The sequence below is a fragment of the Erpetoichthys calabaricus genome, chromosome 3 (genome assembly GCF_900747795.2).
Source record: "Erpetoichthys calabaricus chromosome 3, fErpCal1.3, whole genome shotgun sequence".
Lineage (NCBI taxonomy): Eukaryota > Metazoa > Chordata > Cladistia > Polypteriformes > Polypteridae > Erpetoichthys > Erpetoichthys calabaricus.
In genome coordinates this window covers 52651246-52676387 of record NC_041396.2, presented here as the reverse complement: position 1 = coordinate 52676387, position 25142 = coordinate 52651246, and the positions used below count along the sequence as shown (strand labels likewise).

Here is a 25142-nt window from a genome sequence, read left to right as displayed (position 1 = left end):
TACTTTATCCAGATTTCACATTAATGCTTTCTAGATCAGACCCCAGCACCCTAATGAGACAATCCGTGCAACCCAAGCTACAGTTAATCCAGTGGTAACGCTGACCCCACACTTCTTTTAATAATAATAATACAAACTAAATTAAAACGAAACAATTTTTGAAGTTAACCTGTATTTAGAGCATTGTTTTTTGTTTTTTTTTTGCATCCACGAAAACAAACACCCTTTAACTTTAACGCCAACACCGATCTCGAGTTTGTTCGAGACAGTCGGGCGGACGTTCAGTTGAATGGGACGAAGGCGCGCGCCATCCAAATGGTAACCCCGAGGACTCCCACATCACGTGACCACGGCTTTCCAGCCACAGGCTTCGCGCCGGCCGTTTCCAGGGCGACTGGAAGACGCCGCGGCCGGCATGCAGTGTTAAGATATAATGTACTCCCAGCACCAAGAAAAGCGGCTGCCGGCAGTTCCCCTTGATCCTCGCACGATTCAAATAATGAGTTCCTAAATTATTATAAATTATTAATCACCTACTCCTCGTTACACAGGGAAGCAAAATGACTTCAGTGGAGAAGGATTTATCTGCACAGTTTCAGACAGGTGAGATGTCTTCAGCGCATAGGAAGAAACTGAAAAAAACTTTAAGAGTCCCGCAGCTGCTGTAGAGGAGGAAATTAGTTTCGCCGCCGAAAGGTTCTTTTGCTTCCGATCTTTGGCCAGTCGCAACAATCGATTAAACCATCTGCCGAAAAATAATCTGCTAAAGCGCCATTTGGGACAGGGACCGCGTGAGAATACAAACCCATTTTTAAACGAATCCTTAAACCTACTGTTTATCATAACGTGTGTTAAGCACCGCATTGTGCATGCTGCTCTTAGCTCCTCAGTAGGCCTACTCGCTAATGTGCTAACGTCTCACCTTCTGTTTTTTTTTATAAATCTAGAAATCCCGTCATTGCTATTGGATGGCATTGTGCCGCTCCTCAGCATTTGAACCCAGTGTTGTCTAATCTTCCTTTTACAGTATTCCTTTTTTTTGCACGAATTTCCTACGTTTCTTTTCCGAAGTTGAAAGCCACTCAGGATAGTTGACTACTGACTCTAAACTGGTAGAGCGTATGATTGTGGTGGGTTTGGGCATGCCAGTGCGCCACCATAATAGTGTGACAACTACCTAGAAAAGCAAGTTGCTACACTGGGACCTTGAGTGTTGAAGAAGCTGTAACATTTCACAAACCTTGTAAAGGAAAACACGTTTGGAAAGTTACAATACCCAATCAGCCAGCTGTGTTGTAGTATGTACAGCATATGATCAACAGGTCTATTTGCTGTTTGATCTAACATTACAATGGCCAAGATGAGTAGTGAAGTGGTGTTGACCACTTTGTTGGTGTCAGACGTATTGGTAGCAGCAGCATCTCAGAAATATCTCCAGTCCAGGGATTTTCTTATGCTTAAATCGCCAGGGCTTACAGAGTATGATGTGATAAACACCTTGCTGTTCTGGGGCTGAAAACACCACAATGAGAGAGGTCAGAGAAGAGTAGTTTCACACTAATAGAGAGAGCCCACAAATACTCAGTTCTTAACAGCTATGATGTGAAGAAGGGTAATGTCTGATGCCCAATTCATCAGACTTGAAATGGAGGAGCTATTGCAGTGGAAGAACATGCTCATTCCCCTGCTGTCACCTAAGAACTTGAAGATGAGCCTCCAGTGAGTACTTGATCAACAAATTTGAGATCAGCTGAAGACTGGAAAAACATCACCTGGTGTGTTGAATCTCTCTTTCTGTTTTTCATTCAATTAGTGGAGTCAGAATTAGGAATACCGCAAAGTTTTACAAGGTTGCAGTAGCAGTGTAATGATATGAAAATGTTTTCTTACATTTACCTTTACATTTTTTTCCTTAGCGGACACTTTTATTCAAAGCGACTTGGAACATCTTGGGCCTCCTAATACCAGTTAAGCTTCAGCTGAATTCTGTGGTGTACCTTAACATAGTTGCTGATGATATTTTGGCGCCACAGTCTAACTTTTGTTATCTGCGGTATGATACTAACACAATGTCACAAAGAATTCATCGTCTCTGTAGAGCTGCATGAACACGGCAGTGACTACACTTTACTCTAACGGCCTCCTCGGTCCCCAGATTTCAATCTAATAGAGCACCTCTGGATGAGATGGCAGGGGGCATTGACATGCAGCTTGAGTCACAACAGAGCAAAATCCCTGAAGATGTCTCCGGTATCTTATTGAATTAATTCTTTAAATAATTCAAGCTGTTATAATGGCAAAAGGCACACCAAAGTCTGTTGCATGGTATGCCTAATAGAATGGCTGCTGAGTGTATTTCTGTTGTATTGTTGTATTAATTTCAAGACTTTTGCTAAAGTGATTGATAAATTCAAACTAACTGCTCCTATAATCCAGTAGATAGAAATATGTCAATTTCAGCCTCCTAAAATATATAAACACACATACATACACACAATTATCCATTAATAGTTGTAATAATTTTCGTTTGTTAGCACTAATGCAGTCTTTACTATTAGTTTTTTGAGACTTTAGAATTTTAGTATTTTCATAATCTCTAACCTGCTCTGCATGTGTATCGCACCAATGTTTTTGAACCTTTTTACGACATTCTACTTTGTCTTCTACTCTTTGTCTTTTATTTCCGACCCCACTTGGACCTGCTAGGTTTTCAATTCCACTTGGTACGGGCTGATTATTACTTTCCTTATTTTCTGACTTTGCACTTAGATTATTATTGTTCTTTTTTTAATTCTTTTTTCTACAATGCTTTTGGGCCTCTTTTCGACATGCTACCCTTTCTTCTTCGCTTAGTCGTTGATGTTTCATCTAGAACTTATAGAATTATTCTCCAGAAAAGGAGTACATCGAAGGAAACAAATAGATTGTATGTCTTGTATTAAAATGAGGAAAATGTAAAAATTACAATAGCATTCACACGAATGAAAGGTGTGTAGATCGTGGGCGAGGTTGTAAATGGTTGAGAGGAAAGTGGGACTTGTCAAAATCTCTTGGCAAAAAGTCTTGTCTCGCGGAACTTGAAATTATCTCTCTGAAAAAGTTTCGTCTCAGGATTTCCTTTTATAATAGAAAGATATGAACCGGGTTTACGGTGGTAGGACACACACACGTATATTATGTCTGTGAGAAACCACACAATATGTTTGTGACCTTACAGAGTGGACGCACTCCTAAGCCTCATGTGATGTGTATGAAGTCCTCTAATCCTTGATAAGTAGGTGACACCTGGGGGGTATTTTTCGTACGTCGATTACTCCTTTAGCCGGATGTAATTGTTGACGATTTGGCCTGATCCTGGATCTGTCGGTTTTTCGAAACTCTTGCTGGATGTGTTGTCATAGCAACACATCCTAATCCTCAAACCTGCTCTGAGCAGGTTTGTTCGATGTAAACAAGGATTAGCTCACACACTTAATTAGTGTCCGTACGTGGAATTCATTCAGTCATGGCTTCACCGTTCATGAATGAGCGACCAATTGATATCGGTACGCAAATTATAAGAAGAGAATTTCATATAGAGAGGGTTTTGTGCGATCGGCAAGATCCTTTATTGCTCCCGGAGGAAATTCTTTTTGAAACATACCGCTTTAGCCGAGGGGGAATATTGTACCTCAAAAATTTATTAGGACCTTATATTCGAAGTCAAATTCGGCAAAGTCAGGCTCTCACCACCACACAGACAGTAAGCATTGCTTTGAGGTTTTTTGCAAGCGGCACTTTTATATATACTGTAGGCGATGCAGAAAATCTAACTAAAATTGCACTTTGCCAGGCAATTCGTAAAGTCTGTTTAATAATAATAATAATATTTCCTTCGGATTTTCATAGTGTTTCCTGGACACCTGTATGTGCAGACAATAAAGAGGTGTTTCATGCCATTGCAGGTAGGTAATACACAGGTTAAAACACCCACAGTTCCATAAAGAATCTCACAATCAGCCTAACATTCTCATTACCAGGATTTCCAAATGTGATTGGGGCACATGGGACTGATCACAGTGGAGTTTGATCAAACATTATTTGGAAAATGTACCTCTCCTCCTGATGAATAATCAGACACAGTGTCTTCATCAAATATTTGTCCTTTGTCAATATCTTGTTGGTCAGACACAGGTTCTAGGGATATGACATTCCCTGCAACTGACCAAACAAAAAAAGAGTGCTATATGGAACATACCTATGGCACACATGGAGGACAAATATATGCAATGACCATCCTTTACCTGAACTGAAGTGACCACGGCATCCTGCCACTGGTTCTGAGGAGGAGCCTCCCCCTGGAATGCCCTCAGAAACAGGGCGATGGGCATTTTGCTGAAGAGCCAACTCTTCTGCAGGGGTTAGGTCTGGACCGCGTGAACCTCCACCTGTTTTTTGCTTGTCTGCCTCCTTATTAGCTTTAAAATTAATGTTTTTTATATTATATATGATTCTTTATGTCAACAATTCTTTAAATAGTTATATACCAATATTTACCAGTTTGAAGTATATTCTTGTACTTCACTTTAACCTGTTCCCATGTTCTCCTTGTGCTCACGTTTGATCTGGAATTATGACATATTAAATAATAATTAATCTGACACATAGGAAATGAAACGCTGCATTCACTAAGTATAATGCACACGCATTTAATTTGTTGGCCACTTTTTGCCAGCCGTCTTTTCTGGTTTGGGCTGCTTTTGCAGTGTTACCCCTTGTGCATATTAAATCTTGAAATTCTTCATGTCCTTCGAATGAAACGTCTTACTGTGGTTGTGTGAAAAAAAAATGCGGCCGTTCTTTCGTCATTTTGTTACAGCCTATCAAAGACTTGCTGATCATGTTTTCTAGACTCAATATATATATGGGCTTTTCACTCAGCACGGGCGCATGCATTCATCTCGGATGATTAGATCCAGCTAAACTAATCTACTATACGGCTGCGTTTGAAAAACCGACTTATCCCGGATGAGTTTCACTGGCATTAACTCATCCAAGATAAGGCGTCTGATCTCGGATGATTTAAGCGACGTACGGAAAAAAAAACCCAGTTCTTTTGTTTTCGAATGTTTATTGTTTCTGTATTCTTTCTCTTCTCTTCAGCAGTGCTCAGATAAGCTCACCATAATCAGAGCAACGAGTCTTATTAAGGTCATGTCGCATTTCAGGATTTTTTCAGTGATTCATTTTCAGAATCTTAGCAAGTTGGAGGTTGTCACAGTCCACTTGCATGACCACCAGTTGTGTAGTGTGACATACCCAGTGACGTTTAGGGGTGGGCCCTGGGTGTGCAGGAGTTGGGAATAAATGAGCACTCAGCCAGAAGCACATCACACGCAATGCACCTATGACGAATAAGAAACGTGACTGTTTTGGACCTCGTAAACTGAGAAGAGCCTCAGCTGCCTTAAGTTTTGCGTACAAGACAACATCAGTAACAACAACAAGCAGTAGTTGATGATACAAAAGCTACTGTTTTAGTTAGTATTAATTAAAAAAAATATTTACTTTCAGGGTGGCAAGATGGTGCTGTAGTAGTACTGCTGTCTTGCACTAAGGAGACCAGGGTTCATGTCCCAGGTTCTCCCTGTGAGGAGTTTGCGTGTTCTCCTTATGTCTGCGTGGGTTTCCTCCCACATTCCAAAGACATGCAGGTTAGGTGAACTGGTGAACCTAAATTGGCCCTAATGTGTGATTGGGGGTGTATGTGTTTGCCCTGCGATGGATTGGTGCCCTGTCCAGGATTTATGCCCTATGCTAGCTGGGTTAGGCTCCAACACCCCCCACAACTCTGGTCTGGATTAAGTAGGCTGGAAAATGACACATTATATTTTCAAAAGCAGATGAGCAACACTTGTCAAGCTCCTCAATTTCCAGCAGGAACATGCTTCAACAACACAAACCTTGTGGACGACGGTACTACCCACATGGCTATGGATCAGAGAAGGTTTACAGACCACATGTGCAGCATATAGAGCCTCAGTATACGCAGTATGTATCCAACTCAATTTTCTTTGAATTGCCATTTTAACATTTATCTCACAATGTGTGTATTTTTAAAAAAAAATTGTTACATGTGTTTACAAATGACAGCATACATGATTCTGTGATTGCTCCCACCAGGGTAAACCTGTAAATGATGGCCTTAGACCTGATCCCAGTTTAGTGGCGAGGGAGGTGAAGAGAGAGGCAGTGAGTAAGAGGTGGAAAGTCTCAAGAGAGTACAAGTTGTGTGACTTGGATTATTGGGAATATGATAAGAAAATCAGGCAAAGAGGTGGAAATGCTGAACAGAGGGAGAGTAGATTAGGACTGCATACAAGAGGCATGGGGAAGGTACAGCAATGCTTAGTGGGCGTAGTGGAACAGGTAAGTGATGGCAATGCCCGGGTTTGGTGTTGATACGTCAGAAAAACGTGCAGACAGAGTGGTGAGATGGAGACGTTAAGTGAGCTTATTGTACTTGTTAAAAGTGATTTCTGGTAGACAGGTCATTGATGAATATACTCTCAGCATATACCCAATGGTTGGTAGAAGAAATTAAGAGAGAGATGAAGTTTGGGACAAATTCATGAAGGTGACATCTGGGGTTTCTCAGTGAAGGTGACAGTAATGGGTGGCCTATTAACAGGCCTTTTCAAGCCAGTGGTGATGGTTATGAGGGAGTCCATCGGGACTTTAGCTTTGGTAGCAGGAATGTTGAGGGAGAGAGGATACTGCAGTTTGGTAATTGAAATTGTTGTGCGCAGCAGAATGTTTAAGAAGGAGGAAAACAAACGGGTGATACTGTAGATGACTGTTGTAGCATAAGCAGTTGGTGAGGACATACTGTAGGTGAAAAATAGTGAAGGAGATCCCAGCAAATGGCTGTGTATCACATCACTTGGCTGTAGGAGAACAGTTAGTCAAGAGGCATGAAGAAATATAAGATGAAGTATGTATAGAGGCTAAAATACTAGAAATTGAAGGAATAGAATATGTTTCAGAAGCATTGTGTTTAAATAGCAATGGGAAGCGATCAAGAATGTCTGGTTGACAACAACAAAAGTCTGCAGTTGAACAAAGGGAAACACGGTGTTGGGATGCGGAGATAGAGATGGCAATAAAAATAGATAGTAGAAGTTAAAAGGAGCGACAGAAAGCAACATTCGAAAGTGACAGGGCCATTTATAAAGAGGAAAAGCAAAAGTTCAGCAAAGCAGTGGTAGGAGTTTGCATTTGAGCTGCAGAATGAGGAAGGAAAGGGAAATGTGTTCCGGATCTCAAAGCAGATGGCAAACGAAACACAGGATGTAGGAGGTGTGAATTGCTTGAAAAATGCTGAAGGGAACATGATGATTGATTGTAATGGCATTAAGGATACCAGGAAGAAGTATAAGGAGACAAATGGGATAACGATGTTTATTATTTTTGCTGTTAGTGAGAAATAGACCAAGCTGTAGGTTTTCGAAAGACAAGGTTGTAAAAGCCCTGGAAAAGATCAAGATGGGTAAAACAGTGGGTCCAACTGGATAATGTCAAAAATATTGGAGGTAGCAGAAAGTCATGGAGATGCGCCAATGGTGGACATGTGCAACGTGATTGTCTGTGTCTTGAAAAAGAAGATCAGAGGAGAAGTGTGCTTATTTCAGTGCATAAAGGGAAGGATGATTCACTGTAATGTGTGTCCTATTTTTATTATATTATTATATCATCAAGAAAATCACTTCCATCCCTGTGTTGTTGGAAGTGAGTGAGTAAAAGATGTACAGTATGTATTGGCACAGCAAGTGTGACCCCTTTGATTTTAGAAGATGTACGACAAAAGTGTAGAATGCTGCTATTGCTGTTAGGGGAAATCCACAAATCTGCAATGGAATTGTTTGAGAAAGTAAGGCAGTTCTGCTACTTGGGTGACATGCTGTGCACAGCAGTGATAGCCAAGGTGAGATGTACATGGAGGAGGTTCCAGGAGCCATTGCTCATTCTTAATTTTAAAAGAGCCTCCCTGGCACTAAAAAGGAAAAGATGTGATGAGTAGTATGCCATATGGAAGTGATATGAGGAAGATGAAGGCCAAACATGAAGCAAAGCTGGAAACAATGGAGAGGACAATTATCAGGTGAATGTGTGGAGTGTCACTGGGTAAGAGGAAGACAAAGGCCAGGTTAAGAAAAAGGGTGGATGTGGAGACGTTAGAAGTTGTGCTGAGGAGAAACAGACTGCTCAGGTTAGGGCAGGCAGAGAGAAAGGCAGAGGATGATTGGATGAAGAGGTGCACCAAGATGGAAGTGCAAGGGATGAGGCCAAAGAAGATGTGGAGGTGGTGTCAGGTGAAATGAAAAGAGGCTGAGGCCCATGGAGAGTGGAGAAAGAAGATTTGGGGGCAACTGTGTAATCCCAGAAAAAGGCTGTTAAATCTGTGTTGATGATGATGGTTGATGATTGATTTTTATTGAATTTGGAATAAAGCAGTACATACTTTAGTACAAACTTTAAATTAATTAAGTCTTAATGTAATGTGTTGTTGTGTCTTCATTTTACATCTAGTCAGTAATGCCCATAAAACACATCTTAATAAGTATATCTTGTTTATGTTATCTGATTGGCTTCAATTTGTATTGTTTGCAGTTCTGACCTCGACTGGACGTCAAGGCTGCGCTGGTTGCCTGAACCAGTTTATGGTGATGCCCCATTTCCCGACATTAAATTGATTAAATTTCCTAGTGAAACCAGATTGCTCAGACCATTTCCACGTAAGCGACTTACTTCTCAGTTTAAGATAAAATGCTACTTCAGTACCCAATAGTGAACGTGAAGCCTAAGCGTAACCAAATGAATTGCTTCTTTGTATATTTTTGTTCTGTAACGTGAGGTATCAAAGGTGCTCAGTATTAATGATGCTCTCCTTTATAAGTTTTACTTTTTATTACAAAACAAGATAATAATATCATTCAATAAAAACAGACTGGGAAGTTTAAAGTTATATAAACTCCAAACCTAATGTAATATATGATACTTGCTGGAGTAATTCAATCCTATTATTATGATTATTATTGTTGTTATTGTGTAATAATTCAAATGTAACAAGTCTTCCTCTATTTTAATACAATTGGAGTTATCACTGGTGCAAAATAACAGTCAATTAAAAAGATCTGCTGCTCACATTTGTTTGTTCATCTGCATTTTTGCCTTCAAGAATCTAATGCTAAGTCAGAAGCAGAATGGACCTCTTACCCTAACTTTGGTCTGCCATTCACTTACCATTCTGGTAAAAGATGTAAAATTGATGGAGCCGGTCCTAAAAATGCCACCAGCACTTCAGAGCAAATGTTATCAAAATTATTCGGAAGGAAAAAGAAAGGTGAGTATTTCTTTCAGATATATAAATAAGTTCCAGTAATACTTCTGTAATACAAAACAGAATGGTGATACTTTAAGTGTGCATTCTGTAGCTTGTAGTACCCAAATTAAATCTTTGTTTTCATTATCAAACGTACTTCCTCCAGGGCAGTGACTGAAGGTCCACAGCCTATCCTAGCAGCTTTAGGTGTAATGCAGAAACCACCCCTGGTTGGGACACCATTGTGGAACACATATACAAATACACTCACCTTTACTGGTATGGTGTCACCAACCAATCGAACACTCATGTCTTTGAGACAAAGCCATGCAGACATAGGGAGGAAGTGCAAACTCCACTCAGACAGCGACCAGTCGTGTATAGCTGTGAGTTGGCCATTGTCACACTCACACTGGATTTTGCATTTACTTTTTAATCGTATGAGGCATTTCTGCTGTTTGCTTTGGTCTCAATGCCTCTTTTATCTGTGCTCTTGTATGCAAAGCACTTTAACACGTATAGGCTCAGGTCTCAATCAAAAGTCAGTCTAGAATCTTACGTGCTACATTTTCACCTCAGAACACATGTACATGCATGCATATGTGTTATTTTTACAGCAAAACCCCAAAGTACAGGGATGGACCATGCAGTAATAGGTACTACAAATGCCAGCTGCATATGTCAAATGAATGTAAGTAAAAAGAAACATCCAATAAATGCAGAATTTAAATGATCAGAATACAATTTTCAGCTCTTCACTCTGCTTTCAGTCCTTTTTTTTTTTTTTTAATTTTATTTATTAATTTTATTGTAATCATTCCGTACAAAAAGATCAATTTATAACGAAAAAAAAAAAATTGAAGACAAATCAAACCCCACCCCTGAGAAGGAGAGCTTAGCCAAAGGAGAATTGCTTAGGGCTTTTTAATAAGGCAACAATAAACAAAAGAAAGGAAGAAATATATATAGGTAAATAAAAAATGGAGAAGGAAAATAAATGCGGTAATAGTTATATCTCTTATTCTAAAATAATATTGATTAGATCCTGCTAGGTTTTGAAAAAATTCTGTACAGATCCTCTAACTGAGAATTTGATTTTTTCCAATTTCAAATAATATAAAACATCGGTTTCCCACTGACTTATCAGTCCTGATTACATAACTAATAAGTAATTTTCACGCAACTTGCTGGAAAACTCATCAGTCGGTGATTGTACCCTTCTGTCAAAGTCAAACTCACAATCTCGTGTTTTTTCCCCTAATCCAGTAACAACTTGCGTTGTTAAGAACCAACAGTGACCCCTGCTGGCATGTACAGCGTATCTTAAATTGAGCCCATTTTAGAAGGAATTAGGGGAGCTCCTGATTACAGTATATAGTAGCAGTAGCAGTAGTAGTATTACTGCTGACTATAAAGCTTACTGGGCCAGGCTGTACAATTATGTACAGTGCCATCTGAATTGTGACACAATTTACATTTTTATTCTTGAAGTTCATTAAATAGCAATGCATTTTACATTAAAACCACACTTAATAATAATAATAATAAATTTTATTTATATTGCACTTTATATTTTAGCACTTTTTCATACTAGTTATATAATGTAACAATTAGTCCTCGTTTGGCTCCTGTGACTTTAGATTGAATGAACTGGGCTCAAACATGGATGGGCACTGTATTATATACAGTATATGCTATATACTGTATACACTGCCGTTCTTTATTATATTCTGTAAGTGCCTTGAGCATGGGAAAGGTGCTATATAAATAAAATGTATTATTATTATTATTATTATTGTACTTATTAATGACTGTAAATGTAGAATTCTCTGCCTTTTTGTATATACATGTTTATTTTTGAAAAGCAGAACATTACAGTGGCATACTACTCACTCAAATGAAAAATAATAGCATAATAGATACAGCCATTTACTTCAAAATCAATACAGAGAAAAATAGGAATACAAAGGAATAAAAGTAAAGCACGATTCAACAGAAAAAGAAGAGAGACACAGGCCAAAAAATAAATAAATAAAGTTTTAAATATAATAGAACAACTAATAGAAAAGGAGTCAATCACAGGTCCAGCATGTTTACTGTATATTATGGAATTCTTGCTATGTTTTAAAAAAAGTTTTGGACAAATCCTCTAAGAGAGAATTTGATTTTTTTTCAGTTTGAGTTAATACAGAATGTAGATTGGGATTCTTGCAATTGAGCAAAATATGTCCGTGTGCCCCTGACAAAATAATGCTAACCATAATTTATTTTCCCATGTGGTGAACTTTAGCACATAAAATGTTCCTAAGGAATATGGCTGTTGTTAAAGTGTTCTCCATTGGTTATCACCTGAGCCTCTTGCTGGGTGGCCTGGTAATACGCAGAGTGGGGACCAGTGGAGGGACTGGTGTTGCCTACAATGATTCTGACTGTCTGTTCAGGTGTTCAATTACCTCTTTAATAGTTTAAATGTTAAAGTACATTATTTACTCCCTTAAAGTTTATCAGATATGTCTTGCGTTAGTGACAAACATGTTTCCCTCAGTAAAACTCTCAAGTATTTTAAATAAACAACCATTAGTTCAACTTAATGTGTGACAAAGCCCTGGTTCCTGACACTTTCACTCTGCTCGCTTATAGTTGTGAACAAGCTCAACTTTTACAGTTCTATCGCGTTCTCTGACATATCTTGGGCATTATGAGTTACAGTATTTGTTCACAGGCAAATGTGCTTAGCTTTATCAAGGCACCTACACTCAGCACGCATTCTCCTACAATCTCAGCCATTCAAGAAACTCTTACACTTTCTGCAATGTACTATCTCACTGTTGCTGTGCTCTCTTGTATATCTATCCACTCATCCATTTTCTAAACCTGCTCATCCAGAAGAGGGTTACCAGTTAAAATACTGTCCCATCAGGCATCTAGCACAAGGCAGGAACAATCCCCATATTAGAGAATCAGCCCGCTCCTGTGAATGTGAATCTTTAAGTTAACTCTTTGTGGTGGGCACATGCGTCATTGTTGTTGTCCTTCAGACTCCCACTTAATTATGCTGAAGGAATAAAATGTGTTTTTCAGTTGCTATATGAACCTGAATTATTGTTTTTGAGCCACAGTTTGCTGTTTTAAGTAGTTTTGAAAAGACACTTTGAAATCCCCATTTTAAACCCATTAAAATGATTAACTACAAGTGCAAGTGCAACAGATACAGGGGTCCACATCAATACCAGGCTGGACTGGTCCCATTAAACAGAGGAACCATATTAGACTAATGGAATTCTTTACATGTTCTACAACTCTGTGACTTTCTACGCTGTGGTGTGCTGGGTTGGTAATAGAGGCCCAGAGAATCAACAAGCTAATTAAAACAGCAGGCTCAGTTATGAGATGCACTCTGGACCCACTGGAGGTAGCAAAGGAGATGGTTAAAACAAAAAAGGAGGACCATTATGGACAATGCTGGACATCCTCTCCCTGACACACTGAGTACTTTCAGCCAACAAATTAGTGTCAAGAGATGCTACTGGGGCTCCTTAACACCAACAGCAGTACGTCTGCTTAATGGCTCACTGGGTCTGTGACAGCCAAGTCAGGAATTTTATTACTTTTGTATTTGAGAGGAGTTGGTTGTCTGTTATAATATAATAATATTTAGTTATTTAATTGAGCTTCAGTAAAAATCCAAATTTTCCATTGCGGACAAACAAAGTGCAATGTATCAATCTGTCTATCTATCTAAAAGAAAAATGAGATGTTATAGCATTTCAAGCATTTTTGGCTGCGTGATATTTACGTCTAAAAGTTTTAACATACAGTAGCAAGGCATCAAGTATCAAGGTCATATGACAAAACAAGAAACATTCATATAACACAAAAGCATCAAATCAATTTAAAATGAAGGTCCCAAAAATGTGGATTTTATTCAGAGCTGACACCAGGTAAAAATCTGCAAGGGGGATGATGATATTTAATTTGATGCAGAGCCATTTAGTTTGCTAGTTCTTAGAGTTTCTGCATGATATGCTTATCACAGATACAGTATATTTAGTAATAAGATAAGGTTTTGATATTGATGTAAAATTATGGGGCGCCTGGCTCCAGAAGTGGCTTTAGGCTGAGCACAATGGTGAAATGGCACCTCTGTACAGTAGCTGTCAATGAAAGCATGGAGTTTGTGACTTTGGAAACTGGCAGACAGCTTTGAGGTCTGCTTTACAGTAATCCCTCCTCCATCGCGGGGGTTGCGTTCCAGACCCCCCCGCGAAAGGTGAAAATCCACGAAGTAGAAACCATATGTTTATATGGTTATTTTTATATTGTCATGCTTGGGTCACAGATTTGCGCAGAAACACAGGAGGTTGTAGAGAGACAGGAACGTTATTCAAACACTGCAAACAAACATTTGTCTCTTTTTCAAAAGTTTAAACTGTGCTCCATGACAAGACAGAGATGACAGTTCCGTCTCACAATTAAAAGAATGCAAACATATCTTCCTCTTCAAAGGAGTGCGCGTCAGGAGCAGAGACTGTCAGAAAGAGAGAGGAAAGCAAACAAATCAATAGGGCTGTTTGGCTTTTAAGTATGCGAAGCACCGCGGCACAAAGCAGTGACAATGAAGGCAGCAGCTCACACCCCCTCCGTCAGGAGCAGAGAGAGAGAGAGACAGAGAAAAACAAACAATCAAAAATCAATACGTGCCCTTCGAGCTTTTAAGTATGCGAAGCACCGTGCAGCATGTCGCTTCACAAAGCAGCTGCACAGAAGGTAGCAACGTGAAGATAATCTTTCAGCATTTTTAGACGAGCGTCCGTATCGTCTAGGTGTGCGAACAGCCCCCCTGCTCAATCCCCATACGTCAGGATCAGAGAAAGTCAGCGCAAGAGAGAGAGAAGAGTAAGCAATCTAGCTTCTCAGCCATCTGCCAATAGCGTCCCTTGTATGAAATCAACTGGGCAAACCAACTGAGGAAGCATGTACCAGAAATTAAAAGACCCATTGTCCGCAGAAATCCGCAAACCAGCAAAAAATCCGCGATATATATTTAAATATGCTTACATATAAAATCCGCGATAGAGTGAAGCCGCGAAAGGCGAAGCGCGATATAGCGAGGGATTACTGTATTCTTGTTGACACAGGGCACTTTGACAATTCAGATTGATTATTTTGCAAGGGTATGTGGTTTATACTTCCTCTTTCATTGTTATTATTTTATAAGAAATGTTAGTTTTATTTAAGGAATTCAAGTTGAGATTGTATGAAACTCAAAATAAAATTTTAATTTACATTATTTGCATATACTGTACAGTCCTATAGATCAACCTACTGATTTTCCTGTATATTTTATTGTTAGTTTAACTAAAATGGTGAAAAATTAAAGTCAGAATAATATTGAGCATGACTTTTATCCTACATCCTAGTTTCCTCCAAGTAGATTTATTTAATAAAGTAAACCAGGTTACATTATGTTTGTAGAAATTCTTGATGAAAAATATTGTTTCCTTAATTTCCAGCACTTGAATATGACAGTGCATCCTCATTGTGTGGAAAGCCTTACCATTCTCCGGAGTACAGTGGCAGTTTTCATAAACTTGGATCAACATTGCCTTTGACAAAGTTTGGGTTTGTAAATATTTTTGTTTAAATGTATCTTCGTCCTGCGGTGGGTTGGCACCCTGCCCAGGATTGGTTCCCTGCCTTGTGCCCTGTGTTGGCTGGGATTGGCTCCAGCAGACCCCCGTGACCCTGTGTTCGGATTCAGCGGGTTGGAAAATGGATGGATGGATGTATCTTCCTGATAATCCAAATATAAAATATGCTGAATAATGTAGGATGCAGTATTTATGCAACCGTATAATTTAAGTGTACAGACAGCACAACCTAAATGTGCGGTGCAGAAAATAATGAATAACAGCCAGAATGCTCCACTAGATGGCAGCATGTGATGATTGATCAGAACAAGTAACATTTTCACAGTTACAGTCAATAAAATAAAGTGAAAAGGTTTTTTATTTTTATTATTTGGGTTATATTCAGTATGCTCGTATTATTAAGAAGGATCTGCTACATTTGCAGTAATGAAATGGGGATGCCATGTCAAAATCAATAGAAAAATCGTCTCTGACATAAATATATTACAGCTGCTTTAACTGAAATTTTACACAAAGACACATTTACATATTAAACTTTTAGGTTGTGGTTTGGTTTAGTCAGGCCAATCATTTGATAATTACATCAGCTGTGTTTGTCATTGGTATGATATCAATGTTTCAACAGTTGAATATGTTTTTAATATTACAGTAATTAGGAAATGGTTTATTAATAATGTTATGTAAGGCTTAGTTATAAGAAATAATATATGACTATCCTAGATCTGATCACAACACAATGGACGCCTCTTATTCAGTCCTGTCTGTAGCTTTGTCTTTGGTCATCAACACCCAAAGAATTGTAAGAACAGGATCATAAAATGTGCTTATATGTGACTAAAGTGTTGTGGCTTTAAAAATAAAAATAAATTAACAAACAAAGAGACTCACTAATGTGCTTGTCTTGTGGTCTTGTGTGTATATTATCATCCAGTTGATGCTCAGAACCGGCCAGCTATATTTAATTTCAATGTGGTGCTCAAACATAAAGAATGCTGGCAGTCACCTCCAGTTTGCCCTCTGGTGGTCGTTCTGAGTGTCAACTGGATGATAACATGCATACAAGACTGCCAGATCACCCCCCCACCGTACCCAGAAGGGGTAGCTGACCAATGAGAAACATGTACCAAGTTTCATGAAAATCTTTCCAGCCATTTGGAAGTGATGCTGGAACATACATACATTCATACATACATACACACACACACACACACACTGACTTTATATATATATATATATATATATATATATATATATATATATATATATATATATATATATATATATATATATATATATATATATATATATATATATAGATTATCTGAGCCTAAGCTTTTGATGAATGTGGAGAGCAATCATTTCAAAAAGTGAATTGTGGGAGTTAGCATCATCCCGAGTTGGCCATTTGATAATTATTACAATTTTGTTAGCTTTATAATAATTTCATGTCAGGATGCCTGTACTTACTACAGGTAAGGCAATAAGGTATTGTTTGTCTAACTGATAGTAAATGTAATAAGTATCCTTAAATAAATTTATACCATATTTATTCTGTGTAGTGAAATAATTGCAGTTAATAAAATGTAATTACATTTTGATAAAAACAGCACGTCTTTAACTGAAATTTTAATTGGACGTTCCATGTGCACATCTGTATGATTGAATTAAAATCAAATCCTCTCTCAACGTGGATTTGTGCAGATTCTTGGAGCTCGTCCATCCTCTCTCATTTCAGTATTTGTTAACTGGTGAGTAGAAATAAATCACTCCAAACGTCAGTGCCAACCATGTACAATTTAACACTGTTGAGAATCTGACTTTTCCACCAAGTAATTTCCTAGATTAAAAATAATATCTTTCATTTCATATCACTAACAGTGTTCTTCATCACATATGAAATTACCATCCAGTCGTTCACTTTCTAACCCATACATCCAAGTCAAGGTCACACTCGTAGAGCTGGTTGAAGCCGCAGTAAGGGTAAGCATGGTAGGGCACAGTAATGTGCACACTCACGACCACACATATTGGGCCATGTCTCTGGGATGTGAGTGGCAAACCAGAGTAACTCATATTTGCTTTATGTGAAGTTAATCAGCCCCTTCAAGTAGTACAAATGAATTTCTTAGGATAGTCCAGATTCCAAAAGACAAGCAACTTAGGTTCACTGGTGACTTTGTAAGTGAATGTAGGTGTGCACTTGAGTGTGCCAAATGCAGAAATGTGCCAAGGCTGTCATTTATCACAAAACAACAGTGAGAGGGGAATCTGAACACATAACCTTAAAATAAAGTAGAAATTGCCCATTCAAGGGAGTCGACGCTCTCAAAATACCAAATAACCCTACCAGCCTGCATTGTGTCAGGGCAGTGGCATAGACATTCAAAGCAGGTCTAGTCATATAAAAAGAATTAACAAGTGTTGTTTCTCTTTAGAGGTTATTTTAGCTCTTTTTGGTGTTATTTGCTTTGTAGCCTGGTTATTTTAGTGTTTACTTACTCTATAGTTTTCATCTGTCAGTTCTTTCTCAGTTTAGTTTTATTTTAATAGAATCATTTCAGACTAAACAAATTACCCTTATTTTTATTCAGAGAACACATACCCCTTAAATACGGGCCCCTATATCATGACAACAACACTACAGAAGAGACGTTGGAGTAGAATTTCTTGGGTATCAAAACTCCAGAAATGACATAAAACTTTTATGTTTAACCCCAAAGAGACATGGGAAAAATTAAATAAAACACTAATCTTAATGTTTTTAGGAACGAAAAAAGCAAAATGTTTTCTGTGAGATTTAGCGATTTTAAAAGATGACCAACGTCACCTCGCTACTCGTCTTCCTCCGTGGTAGCCTTTCATTCCAAGGGTTGTGGTTTCCTCAGGCATTTACATTTTACCTTGAAAATGATTCTCCAACCGCTGTTATTGACATTATTAAATGCTGAAGCCCAACTGTGAATTGCTGTCTGAGTAATTGTGATTACTGTCTAGATGTCTACAGAACTCACAGTCTTTCACAATGTTTGATGAAGAAGATCATAAACTAAGCTCAAAAACTGTTGGCACTCCACATATTTCAGTCATAGACCATGGAAAGCATCTGAAGCAGGGAGGTGATTGTGGATACATGGATATTGATGCACCATTCTATATTAACATGGAATAAGCATCGATAGATAGATAGATAGATAGATAGATAGATAGATAGATAGATAGATAGATAGATAGATAGATACTTTATTAATCCCAATGGGAAATTCACAAATCATCAGCGGCATTCATTAATGCATTAATGATTATTGAAAATAATATAAAGCTGATTTAAAATTTCTACAAATCACTCAGAACGTCTCATCATATTGTAGGTTTGAGTTAATGTCTACCAAGAAGAAACAGTGAAACTTAGTAATTGTTTTTACTCAATCAAAACATTATCTCCACATATCTTTACTTCAATAAAACTGAACCAAAAGTGTGTGATAAAATGTCTTACTCCCAGTTTATTTTTGTTGTCACAAACATGCCTCAGTGTTGATTTAAATGTTCTTAAATTGAAACATTTGCCAATTCAAAGTGGGCATATTCAGAAAGTTTACAGCTTAGACCTGTGCCCCTTGAGCTCATCTTTTAAACACAAAAACAGGCTAGGTATATTTTTAAAATTATTTTAGAATTAAAGTTTATGTTGTAAATAAATACCATGATTGGAAAGTATTAACTTTGACTTAAAAATAATGAACTTATTCCTTAAACACAGTATAGCAAGGCTGTTTATACTTTATCACTTCAAACTTTATATTCAAAGGAATTGCCTTTCAGTTAATCTCAGGCTCTTCAATTTTTTTCATGAACTTTTCTGGAGTCATGAAGCTCAAAATAATGCGTGGAGATATGTGAGGAACACACATGATAAACTGACTACACCTGGCTTCAAACCAAGGGGGGCATATGAAATAATAAGGGGGTGGTGTGATAAACTGCCAAAAATTCACTAAGTAACAGTATTGATGACAGCATGGTTGGAGGGGCTCAACATGATATTTTGGAAGGGGGGGGGCTTAGCCCAGCCCTATGACCCCCTGGAGCCAGACCCGAGTACACCACAGCATGTGAACAAGGCATCAACTATAGGAATGGCTGTGATTGTCACTACACGTCACCAACCTCCAGCCCCGCTTCAGGCTGCAGGGAACTACACTAGGAATGACTTGTACCAACAGTGCACCCCAAACTCGAGCTTCAAAATGGCAAAAATTTATCTTCATTATGGTTTCTAAAATGAGAAAGGGTATTAAATGACTTTCTTCACATGCACAAATTTTCATTAAAAAGTTGTTCACAATTCAAAGAAAGCCTGTAGAGAGTTGTCTTCTGAATGTTTTACAAAATATGACTCCGTTCTTTTTGTGCCAGTGTCCATCTGTTCAAGGACCAGGCTGTTTAGTACTAAATGGCTAGACATTTCTTTTTTAATAAATAACTTGTGATGGAAACCAGAGTGACAGGCAGCCCAAACCCCAACACAAACACAGAAACACAGTCCCGGGTGCAAATAAAGGAAGGTGTTTATTATAAATACCTCCAAAATGTTACACAAGCACAAAAACACTGGTTTCTCTCTCTCTCTACAATAATTCTCTCACCACCGCACTGCCCTCCTCCAGTCAAGTGTTGCCTTGCTACCTACCAGCTCTGACACCCAGGAGTACTTCCAGTGCCAGGGCGATTAACTGATCGAAGTACTTCCGGGTCACACGGAAGTGCATTAACACAGTAGGGAGCTTGTTTCCCTGCAACACCCTCTTGCGGCACCCTGTGACCCCAACAGAGCTGTCCTGGGGGACTACATTTCCCGGAATGCCCTGCTGGCTTCCCACTGGGCGTGGATATCTGGGACTGCTGCCATCTAGAGTGTTGGGGGGATTAAAACTCCCTAGCGATATCTCTTCTTTCACAGGGGCTGTCCGTCCATCTCTTCCTTCCAGGTCTGCTTCCTGCTTCCATTCCAGCCTTAATGTATGTTTAGCCCATGTGACATCTACAAACTGTATCTGTGTACTCTCATGTTGAGTTTGATCTACTGAGGTGAACAAAGAGCAGCTTTCTCCAGATTCGAAGTACAAATCTGTCGTTACCAATGTTGCCTATCAATTTAGTTTCTTTGGTAGATTTGTGTTTGTACAGCATGTCACAGTCCTCAGCTTCTGTGAAAGTTTATTTTTTTATGTGTATCCTTATGTGTATTAAATTCACTTTAAATGAGTTCCACAAACTCAACTGCTTATGTTTATTATGCACTTACTGTTGTTACTGCCTGTAGTTGTGTTTTTCCAAAATTACCAAAGTTCAGCAGCTATAACTTAAAAAAATGGGATTCAACAAAAGCCTGATGTGCCAAAATGATTCCACAGACAAAATATCTTCGTTTTTAAAAGTTTTAGTTAAAATTCAAAGTAAAACAGTTCACACAAAAAAGAAAAATTGAAATAGCAAAAAAAAAAAGGAAAAGTTATTGTTAAGAAAAGTTCTGTTCAAAGCTTAAATCTTGTTACATTTCAAATCGTTACAGATAAACGTTTCTGAACCATTTCAAAACGGTCAGAAAACTGTATGCCTATCCCATTTCTGAGTTGAAAATGGGTCTTACAAGTCCCTGTGCACTGTGACCTGTTCTAAACAAGAACTCTTAATTATCACACTGTTTCTCAGTTGTAGCAAGAAAGTTCTATCTCTTACTAACTTATAGGGGGAAAAGACTATACCATTGTCTATGACTATGGAAAAAAAATTATATTCTATTCAAATTAAGCAAACATTAATATGAGTTTAACTCAAAACTTTAACTTTCTAAGATTGACTCTTACACTGCCTGTGTCATACTCCCAGAAAGTACTTTTGGTTTTTACAACAAATTATTTGTGGTGTATCCATGCTTAAAAAACATAATGGTGCATTTAATGCATATCCAGTTAGTGAAAAGAAAGGACAGACAACTTGATACTGACAACTGGTTTATGTGTGTGGAAGCTGTCCCGGACACAGACAGGTGGACACATTCAAATCACCCAACACATGTTATTTACAATCAAGTGCACACTAACCCCAATAGTCCCCAAAGTCCAGGCCAACTACACAAATACCTTTCCTTCTTCAGGCTGCCTCCTTGCCTCCTCCAAGACCTCATCCGTCCTTCACTCCCGACTCCAGCCCCTGAATGGAGGAAGGCGGCCCCTTTTATAGTCACCCGGATGTGCTCCAGGTGCCTCCCGACAATCTTCCGCCGGCAGTCCCCAGTGTGGCAGAAGTGCCGGCTGTGCACCTGGAAACACTCCGGGTGTCCTCGATCCTCTTCCCCCCAGCACTTCCGGGTGTGGTGGAATTGCTGAGGTCCAGGGCTCCCAAGGCATTGGGGCACCCCTTGGCGGTGACCACGGGCCCCTACAGGGTTTAGCTTCAAAGCTCTGTACCTGTGGTCCCCATAGCCACCAGGGCGGTTGCCCCCATGTGGTATGGGGGAGACATAAGCCCTCCTCCGGTCCTCTGGGGCGTCCCAGCCGGGTCGCCCCTCCAGCCACCTGTGATACTGCCCCTCCTCCAGCGAAGACCCGTTGGGCGGAGAGGCTTGTCCCACAAGGGCAGCTTACCCCCGAAGTGGGTCCTACTCCTGAAGCTCCAGGGTCCGGTCCTGCAAAACAAAGAGCAGAAACAGGGGCAGAGACACCTTGCACAGGCAGCGCTCCCCCCTCCTACCGGCAACCTTGGGCCTACTCCTTCGGCACCCCCTCCGAGGTTTCCATGCCCCTTTGGTAGGAGCTGCTCGCACCCCCGTAGCCTCAGCCGACTTTGGGGTTCCCCTCTGCCTCCGCAGAGGGCGACCATCCTCCGGACGTGAGCTTCCTGCCTCACGTCTGCCGTTATCGGAGGAACCGGCAAAGGCACAGATCCTGTCCCGTCTGCATCCCTACAGACCGACGCGAGGCCGCCGCTGGCTCGGGGTGTAGGGTGCTAGGACCCGGGGCACACATCAGCCCGCGTCCTGCCTGCCCTCTCGGCCTCTCCCCCCTCACTGCGCGGACAGCACCCACCGCCGCGTCCACTGTTGGAGAACCCCCTACTGGGTTCCGATCATTCACATCACGGGCCTTTACGGTGGGATCTCCCTTATGCTTTATGGGGTTGGTTCTACTCACCATCCCCGCTGTACCGCTCCGGCCGAAGGATCCAACGTTGCGCTGTTCTGCCGTCACCGACGCGACTGCCTTCCACTCCAGCTTCTGCAACTCCGCACGGAGGGCACACAGCACCTGCAATAATGATTCTGCGGGCTGAAGGCACTCCTCCAACTTGCGCAGAGCCACAGGCAAGCACAGAAAGTCAGTCGGTGATTGACTTACCTGGCTGTCAGTCACATCCTCCGACTGCTTCCTGTGAGGCTGTTCCTCTAGCCCAATCGGTTCCTTCCCCGGCCCGAGATGGACATTCCTTGGTCCCGCCTCCATCCAATCATCAGCAGGCATGCAAGACACACCTTCCAATCCCGAGCCTGTCTCGGGGAGGGACTTCCAGTATGTGGCCATCTTGGCTCCCTTCTGGGTTTGGCAAGGTGCGTGCGATCTTTCGAGCTGCAGCGGCTCCTTCTTCACAGCTCTCGCAGCTGCCGCCACGCTGCCGAAGTCCCTCAGACCAGCACACGTCTACCACCAACTCGGATCCGGGCAATCCCTGCCTGCAAAACACAAAACACACGCGGCCACCCAGGGCGGACAAGCCGGGAACTTACCTCCCGGGTCCCATCTGTCCGAGGAAACATCCTCGTTGTGGCCTCTCCAGACGCAATGCCGTCCCGGGCGCTTCTAGTGACGGCGCGCTCATACGAGCCCGCTGCACTCTTGCACCACCCGTTGTCATCCCGCACCAGGGGAAAACAAGCCTTCTGCGGACCGGTGGCGGTCCGTGGGGTAAGTCTCTCTCCCGGGGCCGTGTGCACACCGCTCCCACGGCACGTGTGTTGGGTGATTTGAACGTGTCCGCCTGTCTGTGTCCGGGCCAGCTTCCACAATGGCGCCCAACATGGGGCGATCCGCCTGTTTCAAGGCAGGGAACCCCGTTTAAAAATAATTTTGTGGATGGCCCGGCACAGCAGGTGCACTTTATTATAAATAATGGACTCTGTAAATAAACGTGTGTTGGGTGATTTGAACGTGTCCGCCTGTCTGTGTCTGGGACAGCATCCACATGTGAAAAATAAAAACAAAACATTTATGTTTTAACCCATTTTAATTTTATATCAGTTAGTTTTTAAGTATATGGTTTTAATTTCACTTTAATTTTCATTTTTCACAGCTTTTAGCTTTTTTTTTTAATTTCAATTAATTAAATGCTTTTTAAGTTGTTTATTACTACTGTAGTATTAAGTATTATCTATAACAATAAAAGGCAAAGCCCTCACTGACTGACTGACTCACTCACTCACTCATCACTAATTCTCCAACTTCCCGTGTAGGTAGAAGGCTAAAATTTGGCGGGCTCATTCCTTACAGCTTACTTACAAAAGTTAGGCAGGTTTCATTTCGAAATTCTACGCATAATGGTCATAACTGGAACCTGTTTTTTGTCCATATACTCTAATGGAGGAGGCGGAGTCACGTATCACGTCATCACGCCTCCTACGTAATCACTGAACTGAAAACAAGGAAGAGATTTACAGCATGAGTCAAACGCAGGAACGAAGGTAAATGACGTTAATTGTTGAGTGTCTTTTAATACTGTGTAAGCATACATTTTAACACGTGCAATTAAACGTGTGCATTTACGGGATGATTTCTCAGGCTTAAAAGCTTGCCTTTTATTAAAAAGGTAAATGCAAACTGTTTTCATTCTGAAGGGCACAAACCACGTTAGATTTCAGCCGTTAAACGCGCAAAAATGTCGGTACACCAGATAAATAAGCGCAACATATTATCAGTTGTATTGTATGCTTACAATACATATAGAAATGTGTTAATCGTTAACTAATATTATGGGATGGTGTTTTTCGACTCGCGCCTTGATTTAAACGATTGCATGTCTTGGTGGGTTTGCGTAGCTTATTGTCAATATCTTTACACCTCTTTTTAAGACTTAATTTAAAAAGGTTTTCTTTTCTTCTTAATTAAAATTTAAAAGCAATACTTCACCGCTGCAAAGCCCCTCTAGCGCTGACGTCCAAGGTTCGATTACCGTAAGCGAGTGCAGTGAGTGTGTACGCCTGATGAGCCAAGAATAAGGGGGAAACACGTGTCGCATACTCTTTGCATTATTTGACAGTAAACTATTTTCAACCATTCTATCATCTGCTTCTCACAAATAAAGGCACCGTGGCTGATGTTAGCTGACTTGCTGGCCAACCATAAGCGTTACCTGGTAGGTAACCACCCACTCACTTCACTCCCTTACGGGAATCGAACCTCCGATGTCAGCGCTAGAGGCGAAGCCCCTAAAATTGCGCCACGCCGTGTGGTTCGTTTATTTGACAGCATGTAGATCGGGGTAATCACATTCACGGCATTCGTAGTCTGATTCACAATCTGATTGTATGGGTGGTTACCTACCAGGTAACGCTTATGGTTAGCCAGCAAGTCAGCTCGAAGTGATCACTCGAGTGAAGGCAGCTTCACAAAAAAACAGATCCTTAACAAATTGTTATTGGTATATTTTCCCTCAATTTAAAAAGGTTTTCTTCTTAATAAAAATTTAAAAGCAGTACTTCGCGGGGATTTAGATATAGATCTATATATATATATATATATATATATATATATATATATATATATAGATATATATAGATATATATATATATATATATATAGATATATATATATATATATATATATATATATATATAGATATATATATATATAGATATATATATATAGATAGATATATAGATAGATATAGATATATAGATATACATATATAGATATATATATGTATGTCTATATATATATATATATATATATGTAAGCTTATAAGTACTGCCTTACTTCTCTTTAAGAAAGGAAGATGCAATGATACTTGATTTAACACTAGAATTACCAGAGTCTACGAAAAAACTCGTAGATCCGGCCCACCTTAAAACCATTCGCAGC

At 40.0% G+C, this 25142-nt stretch overlaps 1 protein-coding gene across 2 annotated transcripts in view; it reads left to right on the top strand.

Annotated features, from left to right (window-relative positions):
* Nucleotides 1-399: 399 nt before the first annotated feature.
* LOC114649652 (spermatogenesis-associated serine-rich protein 1) overlaps nucleotides 400-25142 on the top strand; it is a 35996-nt gene continuing 11253 nt past the window's right edge. The window contains exons 1-5 of one of the 2 annotated variants that reach the window (XM_028799113.2): nucleotides 400-603; nucleotides 5883-6030; nucleotides 8650-8774; nucleotides 9218-9382; nucleotides 14875-14983. In XM_028799113.2, coding sequence (XP_028654946.1) covers nucleotides 561-603; nucleotides 5883-6030; nucleotides 8650-8774; nucleotides 9218-9382; nucleotides 14875-14983 — 590 coding nt within the window. In that variant the 5' untranslated portion in view covers nucleotides 400-560. Of the gene's footprint in view, nucleotides 604-5879; nucleotides 6031-8649; nucleotides 8775-9217; nucleotides 9383-14874; nucleotides 14984-25142 lie in introns of both variants that reach the window. The other variant, XM_051925582.1, reaches the window with a different exon arrangement.